The sequence below is a fragment of the Homarus americanus genome, unplaced genomic scaffold, assembly GCF_018991925.1.
Source record: "Homarus americanus isolate GMGI-L3 unplaced genomic scaffold, GMGI_Hamer_2.0 scaffold26351, whole genome shotgun sequence".
Classification (NCBI taxonomy): Eukaryota; Metazoa; Arthropoda; class Malacostraca; order Decapoda; family Nephropidae; genus Homarus; species Homarus americanus.
In genome coordinates this window covers 509142-522589 of record NW_024724368.1, presented here as the reverse complement: position 1 = coordinate 522589, position 13448 = coordinate 509142, and the positions used below count along the sequence as shown (strand labels likewise).

The following is a 13448-nucleotide window of genomic DNA, read 5'->3' as shown; positions in this document are numbered from 1 at the left end:
TGGGTTGCGGGCGAAGAACTCGGTTATGCTTTTTTGACGGCTGGTGTTTATGTTGTCGTGATACACCGTGATGTACGGCTCCATAGCCTGCACCAGCCGGGTATGGAAGACTTCATAGCGGTCGTCGTCATTGTCGCGGGAAAGGAAGGACTTCATTTTCTCTGCACACTCCATGGCACCCTTAATATCACTATGAGTTAAACTGTGTTCTTCGGAGAATGACGCACCTTCTTCCTCCTCTTCACTGACGTGATCTTCTTCCAACATCTCCTCGGCAGTCACTTCAGGATCTCTGATCACCTCCAGGATGTCGTCGTTGGTGGTCTCGGAGAAGCCTGGAACTGTAACAGTCTGCGCAGCTTCTCTGGCAAGGTCCACTGCTACTGCAACATTCTGAACCTCACCAGCCACAGATTGACTCCTCCTCTCACCTGGTATTCCATGCAACACATGTCTCCATGCGTGACGAATTGTAGCAATAGACAGCTGATCCCATGATTCCACCAAGAAATCCACAGCTTTCTTGATGTTAAATACTCTCCAGAATTGTTTGAACAGTATTTTTTGCTGTGCCAACTGTTGATCCTCATCTTCTTCGCTCTTGCTATCGGTGGTGGTGTCACTCAGGTTTCGCAACTCTTCCCTGGTGTTGGTGTAGTCGTTCAGGAGCTGGAATTTTTTTGTTGAGAATGCAGCTTTTACATTACAGATTAACTCTTGGTCCATGGGCTGTAATATAGACGTAGTGTTGGGAGGAAGGAAGACCACTTTTACGTTGGGGTGACGATCTAACAGTAGGGGCGAGTGTCCTGGTGCGTTGTCCAGCAGCAACAAAATATTGAATGGCACATTCTGTCCCTCACAGAATTTCTTTACATCGGGAACGAAACAGTCATCAAACCAGGAGAGGGACAGTGTAGAGAACATCCACGCCTTACGTGCGGTCAGCCAGTGGACATTTAGCTTGGTCATGTCCATGGTTTTGTAGGCGTGCGGCTTGCGTGCTGTGTGGGTCACCGATAACTTGAGCTTACAGGTACCGGAGGCATTGGTGGTAAACAGGACGGTGATGCGTTCCTTCTGCATCTTCCGGCCCCGAATCCTGCTGGCATTCTTTACAACGAAGGACTTGGAAGGTAGCTTTTTCCAGAAAAGACCAGATTCGTCCATGTTAAACACCTGGTCGCCACTGTACTGTCCTTCCTCCATAATCTCACGTAAAAACGGAGGAAATTCCCTCGCCGCAGCACGGTCAGCACTCGCTTCTTCACCACCAATGTTTATATTGGTGATCTTGTTCCGGATCTTAAACCTCTGTAACCACCCAGAGGAAGCGTTAAAGGGTTTGGGCTCTGTAATTCCCATCTTTCGTGCCACTGCCATATACAGTTCACGTGCGTAGTCCTTAACAGAGCGCGTGTCGACCGCCATGTTCCGTCGCGCCTGACGCACCAAGTACCTCACAAGTAATTTTTCTGTCTTGAGAAGCACCTGGTTGTGAAAATACTTGATCATTGAAGCACCTGTAGACTTTGTGATCTTCATGTGCTCCTTTATCTTGGCTGCATCCTTCTTTATTGTTCGAATCGTAGATTCATTCACACCATGCTGGCGCGCCAAATCAACCTGCCTTGTTCCTTTCTCCAACTCTTGGATGATGGTATACTTCACCTCGTAGCTTAAGGAACGTCGTGTCTTCTTTGGCTTAGTGCCGCTGGGTCCAGGTAAGGAAAGGTTTCTTTCTGGGGGTGGTGGTCCGGCGGAAGCCAATTTACGGAACAATGGATGCGCGTTTACACGGAGTGGCCTTGAGGGATGAAACTGCCGCGGCTAGGTCAAGCGTCGTCTTTCCTCCCTCCCTCCCTTCCCCGGGTGGACACGTCATAATACTTTAAGCCAATTACAGCTAGCAGCAGAGGGGGGTAGGGATGCATGGCCAATCACAGTCCGATACGTCATATGACGTCAGTGATAACGCAACAAAGACACACAGTGCGCAACCTTACCGCGCGGCTTGCCCAAGCGGAGGGAGGAGGAGGGAGAGGCAAGGAGCACAGGCAGGCAGGCGGGCGGGTGGGGCGAATCTAAAAATAGCGTCGCGCCGGACACTCTCCGCGTAATGGGGTTCACGTACCGCGTAATGTGAGCACGTTAGGTTCTGGCAAGGCACCGCGTAAACGTGGAAACGCTGAATGCGGGACCGCGTAAAGTGAGGGTTAACTGTCTATATATATATATATATATATATATATATATATATATATATATATATATATATATATATATATATATATATATATATATATATATATATATATATATATATATATATATATATATATATGCAAGTAAATCACTGTAGGTGAGCGTGATCCAAGTATATGCTGATAACCACAAGGAAACAAGAAAACGTGTGTGTGTGTGTAACCAATCGGAATTCTTATTGGGGTGATTTCTGCATGGTGACACAGTGGAAGGGCCCCTCAGAATAACGAATCAGCACAAACTTCAGATATTTCCTTTATTATGTACCGTGACCTGGACTGGTGTTCCTGAGAGTGGGATTAAAGAGATTCAACAGGTAATAGTATGATATTTGTATTAATCCTTAGCACACCATTACAGCACTAGAAAAACATAATCTGCACAGGAAAATATGACCATAGTATTAACCCCTCAACACGCCCTTGCATCACTAGACACAAACAATATCTGCACAGGAAAAATTGTTGCACTAGTCCCAATGTAAGCTTACAGACCCAATAATTACTCAAGACACTGGCATGTCCCATTACACACCGTGTGTCCCAACATATTGGATGATATGACCTAACCAGCATCCCCTCAGCAACACATTCATAAAATTTTATAAATGCCTGAAATCCAAGAAGATAATCATAAAATATCATAAATGCCTGATATAATTAAATCTCAATCAGCAAGCTCATACATAAAACGTGAAATTGTATGAGGACGAGGAGCCACTAATGACTTGTCAGGAGGATGGCTCACCAGCTGTATTTTTGTACTTTACTCCTGTGCTCATAAATCGTGGGTGCTTCCTTCACCATACCCGTAACCATGCACAGAGACACTCGCTCAGATGTGGACACCTTTAATGTCAATACACCATTTCAGTCAGTACACCACATGCATAGCACCAAATAAATGCCTTAGCACCCCTGCCTCCAGAGTGTAAGATCAACCACGATGGCCTATTGACCTTACACCAGGACTTGGTAAGCAACCCACGTACACTCATACTTTATGAAAATGGAAGTTACTTAATAGAGAATCAGCACAGTTACTCAGAAGCCACTGGTTAATCTAATCACTAGTACCATGAGATTTCAGTCTCCCATAAACCGTCAAGTCTACATCACACCATTAAGAGTTCATTCAGTTGCATACAGGGGCTGTTGATTCCTGTTAACGTTACTTGAGAGTGAAAGCGACAGAGATAATCCTGCCTCAGTGGATTCAGGTCACTTTAAACACCAGCCAGGTTGCTAGGTAAACTTCAGGTTATCTAGTTTGAGCCCCTACGTTCCCCACATATAATTACACTCCTTAGCTTTTTTGTAGCGTGGTCCACGGACTCTGCACCCGCCCATCCAGTGTGTGCTATGGCTACAGTCGCGTTGGCTCACCCACCTGTGATCCTACACAGCAATACCCGGGAAATCAGGGTGCATCCAACCGGTCAATCAGGTCATCAACCTGGCTGTTAGGCTCCAACAGTTATCAGTAATGCCACCACCAACAGCTGCCATCCGTGAGTCGCCACCCGATAGCCGCTAGCTGGAATAATCCACCCATTAACCATGAATACCCCTTCCCCATCACTGTCTAATCACTGTATGCAATTCAACTGAACTTACTTGTGATTAATGTCGATGTCGCTTACAAGGGTTGTCAACATGTGGGGCTTTCTTTTTTTTTGTCCCGAGGCATGGACTTGGCATGTCCTTATGCCAATGACATGAGAGAGAGAATGCTTGACTGCCTCCCTGATGGTCCTTTATTTATTTTATGGAAAGACTAGCACTATTTTAATATTTATTAACATCTTTAAATTCGGACACATATGTCCCCTATGGCTTGCCAGTAATATTGTAATCATTATTTGTGAACGCATGACTTTATGTTGTTTACAGTATGTCTTAATTATTTATCACAACCACAAAGTCGCATCTTCTCGATGGTAAATTATCCCAGGTAACTTTTGTTAATATTGTAACAGGCTTGTAGTTTTGTCAACAGTGTATAATTGAATTAATTTGATAAGATATACTGCTGGCCTCATGGAGGCCAGCTGATCACTTAGTTCCAGGTTTCGCCCTTAGTGCGCACTGCGCATTGAGCCTATGTGTGTGTGAATAGGGATCGTTACCTTGTGGCACTGTGGTGCCGAAGAAAGAGGGCCAGTAGCCTATGTCGAGTCACACCATTGTTCTTCATAACTTTGTTTAGTTGTCGAAAGGAGTCGTATCTCTTATAATTTTAAATTGTTGATAGAAGAGTGTAACTACTAACCTAGTTACGAGCTTAGTTGTTGAAGTACAGTAATAATATTATAACAAAAACAAGGTTTTCTTTTTCTCTGACAATACTGTTCTTTCTAGCTCACGGGGGCACACTGTCATCTAACACGAGAGGCAATGTGTTTGGATCCATGAACTACCATAGTTCGATCTTTAGGTGATGTTTATCCACCAGGAACAGAAAACTGGCCGTGATTGTTCTAATGCAAAAATTTAAATTCAGTAAGGGAGGAATCCCTTCACCATTCGAGGTGTATAGGCTATAGGAGTTTGTTGAACATAAGTATGTGTTTTAGAGTGATAACCACATTCTTATATGTTTCAGCTATGCGCCACACTAGGCACTACTGGTTCTTGCTCGTTCGACCACCTAAAGGAGCTGGGGCCCATTTGTAAGTACAGTACTTGGTTGGTGGGTTTCTCACTGTTCTTGGTAATTTTTATTATGATATTACCATAGTTCTGGCTCTCACTGTCAGTGATGACGCATTTTTACACTATCAAGTGTGCCATGAGCGGTGAAGGGGTATCAGTTACACTGTGGAGGCATTTCTACTCGATAACCTCCTGTCCAATATAAGCTTTGATAGTGTCCAAACACCAATGTTTACTACGGAATTTCACAACTTTAATTTTCCACTCTACCATGCTTACTGATTTTTAAAACAAACTGTACTAATTCCCTCAATTCATGCACAGTCCGTGGAATAAAACTCCATTGCTGTACATTGTAATTGATGTACAGAGGAAACAGAGGATGATAATTTACTTACCAAACTACTCCATACCGAGACTCGGGTGTCTTGTGTGATATTGACATGGCCGAAAATACCTTTGCCCTTCATATTAACGTGAAGATGACTACACTTGTTAAATAAAGAATTTGCACAAAACTGCTTATTTCACGAGAATTGTAAGATGAAGGTTCAACACAAAGTCCAGTATATACAAAAACATTTTACACTGAGTTCAATAATGCGCCTGTGCAACTGAGAACTCCAGGCCGACTGACTGATTCAAAAAGCTGGCTGATCGCCTCTGGCACACCCACCAGTCCTGGCTCACCCAACTAAACATAACTGATTACAGAAAAAGATTCTAAAATCTTTAGTGAACAATGCACACATCCTTGATGATGGTTCAACATAAATATTGGAGTTGTAAACAACAACAAAAAGACCTTGTGATAAAGCATCCTTCCACTTAGCCCTTGCATTACAGGTGAGCAGGAGAAATTGTGGATGCATGTAGATGCAGCTTACGCTGGTACAGCCTTCATCTGCCCAGAATTCCGGTATCTGATGAACGGCATCGAATACGCTCACTCCCTCGCCTTCAACCCTTCCAAGTGGATGATGGTCCACTTCGATTGTACAGCTATGTGGTGAGTCAACCATGGTCGTCTGGAGTTACCCTCACCACCTGTTATTGTTTTCTTGATCTCTTCGTCCTAGAGTTCGTAAATGATACCTCTAATTCACACAATATATAAATTAGTTTTTCATATTAAAAGCAAACTTAAACATAAGTCCAAAATTGGAATACTGTACAACGGAAAACTACTTTAAACTCGTTTAGGTCCGTCAGTAGTTGGAATGAAAGGCTAAATAATTTTGACGGGAAATTGGAGTAGAAGCACAGTGGTGTAATTTTACTAGAACAACATTGTAGTTCTGTGGTAGTTTTGATGTACCTCGGTACATAGAGTCTGCAGTGTAGTTGTGTGGCAGTTTCTTGAATAAGCAGTGTGATGAATTAATATGGGATTTTCCTGCTCAAGGATGTATTGATTATTATGTTTCGGTCTCCTATACCACCTATATTTTTTAATGTGATTAGGTTTAAGATAGAAACTACAAAATCATGTGTTGAATACAAATCGTCGATCATACATGCATGAAACACATAACTTCGATAATTCCTCTGTTTTCAATCCATAAGAAAAATCTATTATCGCTGTAGCCTTTCCTATTATTGAAGTTTTATGAAAATGTGTGAACGATAATTTGTAAGTTGAGTCTTCATCCTGGGTGGCAGCTCCGGAGCCTTTTTGTACCTTTGCGTGGGCGCCGAGAGCCATGGTGGATGTGCACTATTACCACAAAATAAAGTGAAAGCTCCCGTCCTCAGTATCAGCTTAACCAAGACGTTTGTAGGATGGTTTCTATTATTATCTTTTATACAGCTGATACACACACACAAGCTTGTTCCTAGTAAAAATTTATTCATAATCTAATACATCAATAAGAGTATCGTCCTTAAAGTATATCTGAGGGTTGGCGACCACAGTTCTCCACTCTCAATGTTCTCGAGTAGTTTTTACCGATCCTCCAAGGTTTTGTATCATTTTTGGGACCCAGTTTTTAATTTCATTTATATATCCCACCTCTCTGCCTTCCCCTGACCCTCCTACCCTCAACCTTGCCAATTAATATTGTTTTTATCTCCTCAACCCCTTATTATATGATCAAAGTGTTTCGCTTTTCTTTTTCTATACATTTCAAGTATTTCTCTTGAAGTTTTTGGTAATATTAGTACTTCACATTTGTTTTCCTGTCAGTGTAACTTATTCTTAGCATTCGCCTATAACACCACATTTCAAAGGCCTCCAACCTCCATCTGGAATCTGCTGAAAGTGTCCATGCTTCTGACCCACACACAAGTCCTTGCAATATAGCTTCTCAAGTTTCATTTTCCTTTCTAAATCCATTTTGCACTGCAGATAACTCGTCTTTTATTCTATACTTTATTCTACTTAAAATTATGTTTCATACAACTTTACAAGCATGACATATTAAAATTATTCATCTAAACTGGGTGCACGCTAATGCTACTGGATTTTCAGGTAATAATACAGATATTGATTTTTTTTTTAAATCACTGGGAAGGTCTCAAAAATGAAATTACATATTTTAATCAAACAATTTATCCGGTTCTTGCCCATTTGTTTTATAAATTCTGCTGGAAGCTGATCAACCCCACAAGCTTTAATTTTTCATTTTGTTCACAGCTGCCTCAAATTCTTCCAGAATTAGTATTTCGATCTATATTTCCTTTCTTACCTCCACTCTATCCTTATCATTGTATAGTTCCTCTGCCCGTCTCTATTTTTGTTCTTTTGCCTCAAACAGGATCTCATTGTCTTTGGTTTTAATAGTTCCACCCCATTTATTCTCCTATAATTATGCCTTCTGCCACCATCTTCATTCTCCTTGCATTTCTTTTGTAGATTATCTTTCTTGGCGTACCTGCATTCCCTTTGAATTTCTTTGATAATTTCTTTATGTAAACCTCACTTCATTTTCTCATATTTCTTAGCTTTTCATTTGCTTTAAAATTTCATTTACTTTTAGCTCAGTCCTTCCTATGTCCTATAAAATTTCTCCAATCTCCAACATTACTTCTTGGTAATTATTAAATTGTTGTCCTGGTCCTTGTTCATCAAAGTCTCACTCTAGCAATACAGAAAATCTATTTTCGGCTTCAATTACATATTCGATCCCAGTCCACGTTTTTAGTTTACCTAAATCCCATTTGATTTTGTCCATAGCTGTTCTTTTGTTTTTGTTTTTTTTTAGTTCTGGCCTCACTAAACTCATTACTGGGACCTACAATCTGCCCCTGGATAAGTCTTCGTTAGTATTATTAAATTTCTGAATCTATCCTGAATTAAAATGTAATCTTTACGATTCCTGACTTCGAGTATGTTGTTTACATTGTCCAGGTGTGAGACCCGTGTATAGAGATGCCTATGGTGTTGTTTAAACCATGGTACTCTTATCGACGGGGTTGTTCTGTAAACGGCCGTCGATAAAGAAACCGTCGACAGATACATGTAATTTTTCCAACTATTATTATATGTTGAATAAATGTACCTTTAAGCATTAATGCGTTTCTTTACGCACATAACCTTAAATAATAGTGTATAAATAATAATATAATAAGTGGACAAAAAATTTGAGCAAACTTACGATTTCACTTTATTGAAGTGAACATCGGTCTACCAGCAGTAAACAAAACAGTGTACAGTACAGTAAAAGTCCAAAAATCCGGATGCCCAAGGCAAGTTGTTTACCATTTATTATTACAACACCATAACTGAAACGCGGGTAGTTTCAACAAAAAATATTGTATATTTCCATTCCATATTTATCCGTCAAATTAGAGGAATATTATTGTAATACAACAGGTTTTTAACTAAACCATTCGAAAAGTGATTACGGTAACATCTTTTGAACGAAAGCAAGCGTCATTGTTTTCGTCACGGTTTTATCCCACTTCCACTGTAATACGTACGTAATTTCAAACAAAATATTACATTTCCGTGAATGTATTATATCAAGCACAGTATGAATAGAATATCATTGTAATATAACAGAATTTTAACCGAAAACTATTAAAAAAACAAGTAACATCTCAAGAACATCGGAAGCATAGGTAAAAGTCTTTTTGTTTTATATACTATCCTATTTTACATTGAAATACGTCAACGTTTCAGCAAAACTACTATTTATATTTCGAGAATATATTCATTCAGGCGCAGTTTAGGTAAATATACGTGTGATGTAATAATTTTTAACTGAAAACGATTCGAAAACACGTAGCCTCTAGCCCTGTTCAAGGAGAGGACTGGAGAAGCTGTTTGGTGCTGCAGACGATGACAAGGAAAATGATTTTGATGGATTTAATGAAAATATTCAGAAATATGGTATCGTAATATTTATTCGTCAATTAGAGATATTATTGTAATACAATACAACAGTTTAATCAAACCATTCGAAAAGTGATTACGGTAACATCTTTTGAACGAAAGAAAGGCAAGTCATTGTTTCATCACAATTTGATCCCACTTTCCACTGATAATACGTACGTCATTTTAGCAAAATATTACATTTCCGTGAATGTATTATATCACACAGTATGAATAGAATATCATTGTAATATAACAGAATTTAACCGAAACTATTAAAAAACGAGTAACATCTCAAGAACATCGGAAGCTTAGTAAAGCCTTGCTTTTCATGTATTTTATCCTATTTACATTGAAATACGTCACAAGTTTCCACAAAACTACTATTTATCTCCGAGAATATATTCATTCAGGCGCAGTTTAGGTAAATAGACGAGTGATGTAATATTTTAACTGAAAACGATCCGAAAACACGTACCCTCTAGCCCTGTTCAAGGAGAGGACTGGGAGAAGCTGTTGGTGCCAAAAAAAAAAAAATCCGGCAAATAATCCGTCGATAATCCGAAACCGTCCATAAAAAATCCGTCGATAAAGAGGGAGTACTGTATTTGCAAATATCATCTTGTTTTCCTTGCAAAATTCAGTTAATAATTCTCCTCTCATTTCTATTATCGATCCACGTGGTCCTGCTTCTGATGCGACTTTCCCTTTCCCAACTTTTACGCTAAAATTACCCATTATAATCAGATATTCATTAAACTTTACGGTGTCTTCTGCTTTCCATAATTCTTCATAAAAAATCTAAAACTTCATCCTCACTTGAAATAAATGAATAAATCCCTTTTGATTAACTAAAGAGTACCCATTTATACACCAGAGATTTCCCATTTAATGTACAAAACATTGCCCACCAATACGCAAAAGAATACCCATTAACCATTTTATGGACTAGCTATTTTAGACACTAGATAACCCCCACATAACCATATTATATGACAGATTGTCATCATGTACATATTCTCTAAAAATAGTTAACTTTAATTATCATTTTTTAAATGGACAAAACCTAAATACTGTACGCTATCAGTGATATGGCCTTGTGTGAACTATTGTGTATCTGGCATTAAGTTTTGTGTACCCATCTATACTCTTCTATTGTAATTTACATTTATGTGTTTATCTTAACACTTGAACTGCTTCACTTTATATATTTATTATTTTGGCTAGTTCTATCAAACAAACAGGCCTTTGTTATTTTTCCCGATTTTGTATTTACTGATATTATTATTTCTATTTCTAAAATAATGTTCAGTTCTTCATATTATTATTATTATTATGAATATAGACATATAACTAGAGAACTCTGTCCCTTTAGGTTCTGATCTGAGGATGGAATAAGTGATGTTCCGAAATGCAAGCTGATTGAATTATACAACTCAGTACTCAAGATGTTTGTGATTTCACTGATGTGACTCATTATTAGTGCATGTGTGTGTGTGTATGTGTTTTATATATATATATATATATATATATATATATATATATATATATATATATATATATATATATATATATATATATATATATATATATATATATATATATTCCGCATTCCGCTTCACCGTTTAGTGATTGCCTTGCCAGAACCTAACATGCTCATTCCGCGGTCGTGAACGCCATTACGCCGGAGAGTTTCGCGCGACGCTATTTTTAGTGCCCACAGCGCCACCCACCCGCCACCTGCCTCTCCCTCCTCCTCCTCCTCCTCCCCTCCGCTTGCAGGCAAGCTTGGCCTTGCAGTAGAATTCGCGTGTATGTCTTTGTTCACGTTATCACTGACGTCATGTGGCGTATCAACAGACCTGTGATTGGCCATGCATCCCTACCCCTCTGCTGCTGCGCTGTGGTGGCTTAAAAAGTATTGTGGCGTGTCCACCGGGGAAGGAGGGAAGGAAGAGACAACCTTCAACCTGCGCCTTTGGCAATTTCGCATCCCCTCCAGAGCCCTCAAGTATGGCAGCATCCATTATTCCGTAAAATAGCTTCGCGGTTCACCACCCCAAGAAAAACCTTTTGCCCTGGACCCAGCGGCACCTAAACCAAAGACACGGCGTTCGCCTTAAACTCGGTGATATGGCATCATCCAAGGTTGGAGAAAAGACAAGAACTGGATTGATTTGGCGGCGGCATGGCGTGAAGCGAATCTCTGATCAGAACCTATAAAGAAGATTCAGCCAGATAAAGGAGCATAAGAGATCACAAGTCTGCAGGTGCTTCTGCGATCAAAATATTACACGGCAGGTGCTTCTGCTCAAGACAGAAAAAATTAATTGTGGGGTGCTTGGTGGTCGGGCGCAAGCGAACATGGCGGTCGACACAGCTCTGTGAAGAGACTCGCCGTGAACATACCTTGGTGGCACGAAAGATGGGAACAGGCCCAAGACCTTTACAGCTTCTCTGGTGGTTACGGTTTTGAATCCGAACAAGATCACCAATATATAAACAGTGAACGGTGAAAATGGAAGTGCTGTGATAGTATAGAAACAAGAATTTCCTCCCGTTTTACGTATAGGATTATGGGAGGGAAGGACAGTACAGTGACGACCAGGTCAATTTAACATGGGCGAATCTGGTGTTTTCTGGAAAAACTACATACAGTCATCCGTTGTGAAGAATACCCAGCAGGATTAGAGCCAGAGAGAAATACAGAAGAGCATCACCGTCCTGTTTACCACCAATGCCTCGGTGCCTGTAAGCTCAGGTTATGGTGATCCACACAGCCGCAAGCGCCTTGCGCTTACAGAAACATGGACATGACCAAGCTAAATGTCCACTGTTGGCTTATGCGTAAAGGCATGGATCTTCTCTCACCTGTCCCCTCTCCTGGTTTGATGTGTTTTGTTCTGATGTAAAAAGGAGATTCTGAAGCAGGTGTCCCATTCTAATATTTTGTTGCTTCTGGACCAGCACTGAGAACCTCGCCTGCAATAGATCGTCACCCCCAACGTAGTGGTCTTCCTTCTCGTCTTCAAATCAGCCCATGGACAGGGTTGGTTGCAGTATGAGCTGCATTCTCAACAAAATTCTGACTCTGAGCGACTACCCAACACAGGGAAGGATTGCGTAGCCTACAGTAACACCACCACCGATAGCAAGAGAAAGCGTGAAGACAAGGAACAACAGTTGAACAATAAAAAAATACTCTTCAAAACAATTTGAAGTGTTAACATCAAAAACTGTGGACATCTTGTTGGAAGTCTGGGATCTGGCTTCTTGTACCATTCGTCACGCATGGAGACATATGACATTGCATGGAATACCAGGTGAGAGAGAGTCAATCTGCTGACTGGTGAAGTTCAGACTGCTGCAGTAGCAGTGAGCCTTGGAAGAAGCTACTTGAACTTCTTTTGATTCAGAGCTTCTCGAGACTTCTAGCGACGACATCCTGGGTGATCAGGAAATCCTGAAGTGACTGCAGAGGAGATGTTGGAGAGAACACGTCAATGATGAAGAGGAGGGAAGAAGGTCTGTGACGATCTCCGAAGAGAACACAATTTAAGTCCTTAGTGATATTAAGATTTGTGGGGTGTGCAGAGGAGTGAAGTCTACCCTGCCGCAGCGCTGGCGACCTTCTCAAGTCTTGCAACCGGCTGGGTGCGAGGAGCTGTGGGACGTGCATCAAGGTGTATCCATTAACGCTCAACGTCAACAAGGCGCGGCAGATTTCTTCACCGCAACCCACCACAGCCAAGCACCAAGCCAGTGATATGTAACAATGAAGTTCAGCTTTGAGGATTTGTCAGAAGCCCCAACATCTTTCTCAGAAACCAGTGATGATAAATTCACCCTATAAGTAATTGATTCACTGAGGGCCAGTAATCTTCCCTCTGCCTCGGAACCAATATCATCCCCGTGTACTGACCCATCTCAGCCCCTACACTACCGTAAGTGTTCCTAATTTTTGTTTTCCTAACCTTACCTTTATTTTTTCCATGACCAGCAGCCATCTTCCTAACCTCATCTTCTATGTTACTTGTTTTTTCTTCACCATCATAAGTTAGATCCAAAATTTTACTGCATAAGTTGGTAGCCTTCGTCCAAAAAGTAATTTGAGGATATGACTCCATTTATTAATCCCATATGTTATGTTGTTCACTTCTCGCGTTCCTCACTTTCCGCGGTACCCTCCGGTTACATTACAACGTAATGAGACC

General features: G+C 40.7%; 1 protein-coding gene across 1 annotated transcript in view; it reads left to right on the top strand.

Annotated features, from left to right (window-relative positions):
* The window catches only part of LOC121864112 (histidine decarboxylase-like), a 185393-nt gene that overhangs the window by 134777 nt on the left and 37168 nt on the right, over positions 1-13448 (top strand). Inside the window, exons 9-10 of the mRNA XM_042363026.1 lie at positions 4870-4936; positions 5766-5928. Coding sequence (XP_042218960.1) covers positions 4870-4936; positions 5766-5928 — 230 coding nt within the window. The remainder of the gene's footprint in view (positions 1-4869; positions 4937-5765; positions 5929-13448) is intronic.